The sequence below is a fragment of the Sceloporus undulatus genome, unplaced genomic scaffold (assembly GCF_019175285.1).
Source record: "Sceloporus undulatus isolate JIND9_A2432 ecotype Alabama unplaced genomic scaffold, SceUnd_v1.1 scaffold_19, whole genome shotgun sequence".
Taxonomy (NCBI): domain Eukaryota; kingdom Metazoa; phylum Chordata; class Lepidosauria; order Squamata; family Phrynosomatidae; genus Sceloporus; species Sceloporus undulatus.
In genome coordinates, this window is record NW_024802941.1 from 366,381 (window position 1) to 370,967 (window position 4,587).

At 43.4% G+C, this 4,587-nt stretch overlaps 1 protein-coding gene across 1 annotated transcript in view; it reads left to right on the forward strand.

Moving 5' to 3' along the window:
• The first annotated feature begins 3,092 nt into the window (after window positions 1–3,092).
• LOC121917451 (protein ripply2-like) overlaps window positions 3,093–4,587 on the forward strand; it is a 7,382-nt gene continuing 5,887 nt past the window's right edge. The window contains exons 1-2 of the mRNA XM_042443434.1: window positions 3,093–3,221; window positions 4,246–4,321. Of these exons, the coding sequence (XP_042299368.1) occupies window positions 3,148–3,221; window positions 4,246–4,321 (150 nt within the window). The 5' untranslated portion in view covers window positions 3,093–3,147. The remainder of the gene's footprint in view (window positions 3,222–4,245; window positions 4,322–4,587) is intronic.

The following is a 4,587-nucleotide window of genomic DNA, read 5'->3' on the forward strand; positions in this document are numbered from 1 at the left end:
TTATTATTATTATCATTATATTATTATTATTATTATTACTGGGATACTTATCTTGAAGCAGTGGCATCACTAGGATTGGTGTCACCCAGTGTGGTAACTCATGGTGTCACCATCTCATTGACCTCCTTCCATATACATAACAGTAAATGTTTTTTGTACTAATGTTGCTCATACATTCCCATGTATTACTGAATGTAATGGCAATAGTTGTGATAAAAACAGCTATCAAAATTAAAATCATACCTTTAAATTACAATAGCATACACAGAGCCTAAATGTATGTATGCCTTTTCATGTGGGTAAAGCGAAAATTTGGTAAGTTGTGATATTTTTAGAAAAGAAAAGATTAAAAGAATATGTTTTTTAAAGTAAAATTTATTTTTTTTAAAAACCCCAACAACCTGAAGCCATTCCTTTCTCCTCTCACTGAGGGCCCAAACAGACAGGCCAGAATAAAGCTACTTCGGGTCACTTTGGAGGTATGGTGTTTAAATGATGCACGTGTCCTAAAAGGCCGGAAACCACGACAAAGCCATGCTCCAGTCCTAAGGACTGGAGTGCTACTTTGTCACAGCTTCTGGCCTCTTAAGATGCGTGTGTCATTTAAACAGCATACCTCCAAAGTGACCCGAAGCAGCTTTATTTTGGCCTGTCTGTATGGGTCCAAATTAAGCCTTAAAGGAAAAGAGGAAAGAGGAGAGGGAATCTAGCAGCACTTTTAATGAATTTATTTTAACATGAGCTTTTGTGGATTTCAATCCACTTTTTCTAGTGCACTGATAGAAATCCTGAAAATGCTAATGTATCCATGGCTTTAATGTTGACTCTACCTTAAATCTTAAGGGTGCTGCTAGATTTCTCCCACACTTTCCCTTTTTATGCTGAAACAGACTAATAGGGCTATCTCTATGAAAACTGCCACCAGGGAAGGGACAGATCACGCTTCAAGGCAGCAGCTAGTTTAAAAGTGTAAGCAATGTAGCACATACAGCTCTGTCTTTCAACATGGAGATGCCAAAATACTGGCAATTGACCTGAGTCAATTGCCTCACAGCCAAACAGTAGGGCTGGCTGCTCTAGGTTTGCATCTACCATATGCTATATGTACTGTTTGGACTGTTAAAGTTACTGCAGTTTTGACTGTCACTTCAAATTATAAACTATTTCTCAGTTGTCTGACTAAATGCACTAATGATGCTCTGTTTATTGTTAAGTAAGACCTGTTTTTCAGTCAAAAGTTTCTAAATGCTCTTATTGCTCCATTCAGATGAATCCCGTCCTGCTTTTCCCCTTGGGTGATATTTCACTTAGCTCATAAACCCTTCTGTGCTTAATCAACAGTTCCAATTCAAAGGTAGCATAAAGTACTCCCCAACTGATGAAATATTCCTAGTGATCCAATAAATATGGAAAATTGGAGCCAAATGCATCATAAATAAACAACTGTACAATTGGCACCTTGATGGAAAATACTTGATTCCTATGGGATCTGCAATGTTTACAAAAGTGTGAGCTTTTGATTGAAGAGTTCCATTCAAATCCCATAAGATAGATTTGGGAGCTCAAAATGCTTGGGTTTCATACACAAGTAGCCAGCCTTGATTCTTGGCTGTGCTTCACATATAATTACTTGCCCACATTGAATTTGCCCAAGGCCATCCGGCAAAACTTTGGGGTTGTGAAAAAACCTGCAGCACTCCAGTTCTAATGACAACTCTTTTGGCTATGTGGACAACCTGCTGTGACTTATTCTCAAGCATTTTGCAGGCAGAATCACATTTTGCATGATCTCAATGCTACTTTTGTTATTGTACTGTTGAAAAATGCTTCCCAACCAAGTATTGGCTTTAACCTCCTTCACCCATTTGCTATTAGAACAAAAGGACTTTAGACATTAAGGTTCCCTGCATGCCGCTACCCTATACATACTGTCTCTTTTCCCATTTGCTCAGGACTTTATCATAGACAGACAAGTTGAATTTTAACAAGAAAAAACTGTCCTTGGTTGGTGCTTATCACATGACGCTGTGTCCATCCTGCTGCTGCTTTGCACTGCATTTGTTACTGTAGTGCACCTTTTCATTGATGAGCAGATCCCGTCAATAGGCTCTCAATCTCACTGCTATACCTTTATTGCCTTCACGTGATAGGTCCCTTCAGCTACAGCTCCACATTTTGAGCAGTCACATGGTATGAGTGGTCTGATTCTGCTCCTCTCCTTTGCAATGACTGTGGAAGCCAACACCTTCCTGAAGCCAGCTGCTGTGTGCACAAAAGAGGACAAGGCACCACAAAAATGTAGGACCTTCAAGAAAAAAATGTATGACATGACCACATAAAAGTGAAAAACACTCAGGTAAATATAAGCCCCTGCTTCTTAGTTGTGCTGAAAATGGAGGACCTTTTGAGATTCCTCCTGGCCAAAAGGCTTGAAATGTAGGACAGGTCCTGGAAATATGAAAGCAGAAACTACAAGGAATCAGTAGTGAAAGACATTCATATTTTATCCTAATCGAACCACTAACTTCAGCACCTGGACAGCGCAGGTGTAGAGTGGGGTGAGTAGATAGGTATAAGACTGATCAGGTAGATCAGGATCTCTCTAAGAGTGTATCCACGCTACAGAAATAAAGCAGTCTGGCACAACTTGGGCTTGGAGTGCCAAGAGGACAGGGGGAGAAAGAGCCAAGGGTGACATCCCAAGCCTGCCCTTCCCTTTGTCAGGACCTCCCCCCCCCCAGCCCTGTGTGTGTGTCTGGTGCCCAAGTGCCATTGGCACCCGTTGGGCCAGATCTCTCTCTCCCTCGCTGGGCCATTTGGAGCTCGCACGTGCCCACGCTCCTTGTTGACTGTTGACCCTCCTGGCTTGGCTTTTCACACCCAGCCTTTTTGCTGACCTCTCCAACAGATGAGAGGAAGGAGGGGGAGAGATTGGGGCTCCCCCAGAGCTATACAAAAGGGCCCTGGAAAAGACAGAGGCAACCGAGATGCGCAAAGAGAGGGAGCTGGAAGGAGGCAGCAGTCTGCGCGCAAAAGAGAGAGAGAGAGAGAGAGAGAGAGAGAGAGAGAGAGAGAGAGAGAGAGAAGCCAGGCGCAGGAGCTTCCTTCCCTGGGCATCTTGCAGTGGCACCAGGGGCTGCAGAGGGCATGGAGAGGACCCTCCTGTGCCTCCACAGCTCCCCTCCTCCTGGATCCCGATCTTCCAAAGAAGAGCAGCCAGGGTAACCCTTGCATTGGGCGCCCTGGTCTTCTTGCACCCCTCCACTGCCAGGAGAAAGGGGGGTGGCTGGGGGCAGGCTGGCAGGGCCTCTTTTTCCAGGACCTGCCCTCCATTTCAGCCTTCTCCCCAGGAGGGATTCTGAGCAGGACTAGAAGAAGCATGCATCTAGATTTCCATGAGTGTCTTTCGCTTTTTTCTTTTCTTTTCCAGGAGGGATTCTAAAATGCCCTCCTTTCAGAACAGGACAAAAATGTAGGAATATCTCTTTGTGTGAGTGCTTTTTAGCTTTTCTTTTCTGTTCAGGAGGAATTCTGAAATGTCCTCCATTCTGAGCATCACTGAGAAGCATGAATGTACATTACTAGGACTGTCTTTAGCTTTTCTTTTATGTCCAGGAGGAATTCCAAAATGTCCTCCATTTTGCACATGACTAAGAAGCATGTATTTATATTTCTATATGAGTGCTTTTAGCTTTTATTTTTTTGTGAAGGAGGAATTCTGAAATGTCCTCGATCCTGAGCAGGACTAAGAAGCATGCATTGACATTTGTAGGAGTGCTTTCAGTTTTTCTTTGGTCGTGTCCTCCCTTTTTCTTGCATGCCCTCCATTTTGTGGTGCTTCATCCTCCTTTGTGATGAGGACACCTGGTCACCCTGGATGGTGGTGGTCGCTTCTTTTCTTCCTTGTGAAAAGCTCCTCACCCACTCATCCAGCGGTGGGGACATAAATCCAAACCCACCCAATTGTTGTTGTTGTTGTGTGCCTTCAAGTTGCTTCTGACTCATGGGCTTTTCTTGGCAAGAGTTCTTCAAAGGAGGTTTGCCATTGCCTTCCCCTGAGGTTGAGAGAGTGTGACTCACTCAAGGTCACTCAGTGGATTTTTATGCTGAAGCAGGAAATTGAGTCCAGATCCCCATGGTCATAGTCCAGCATTCCTCCCACTACACCACATTGGCACCCAATTAACTGTATATTTTTTTTTAAAAAACACCAATAATTCTCCTCTGTTTTTATTAATTCTGCAGATCTGCGAGATTCTGGAGACCTTGGATCCCCAGCCAAAAAGAGGCAGAGAAGGAGAGGACGCAAAAGCCTCAGACGGTGAGTGTGTTCAGATTCACAGGCAACAACAATCCCACATAGATTTGTGGCACCCATGGAGCTAGGCTTGTGATCCCTAACTTGCCCATTCCCTGCCTTCTTAAAAAGGCTATTTTAATTTTGTAAGCCACTCTGTGTCCCAGTTTTGGGGGGAAAGCAAGATGATAGTGATGCTAATGATGATACTACTACTACTATAATACTAATAGATAGATGATAGATAGATAGATAGATAGATAGATAGATAGATAGATAGATAGATAGAT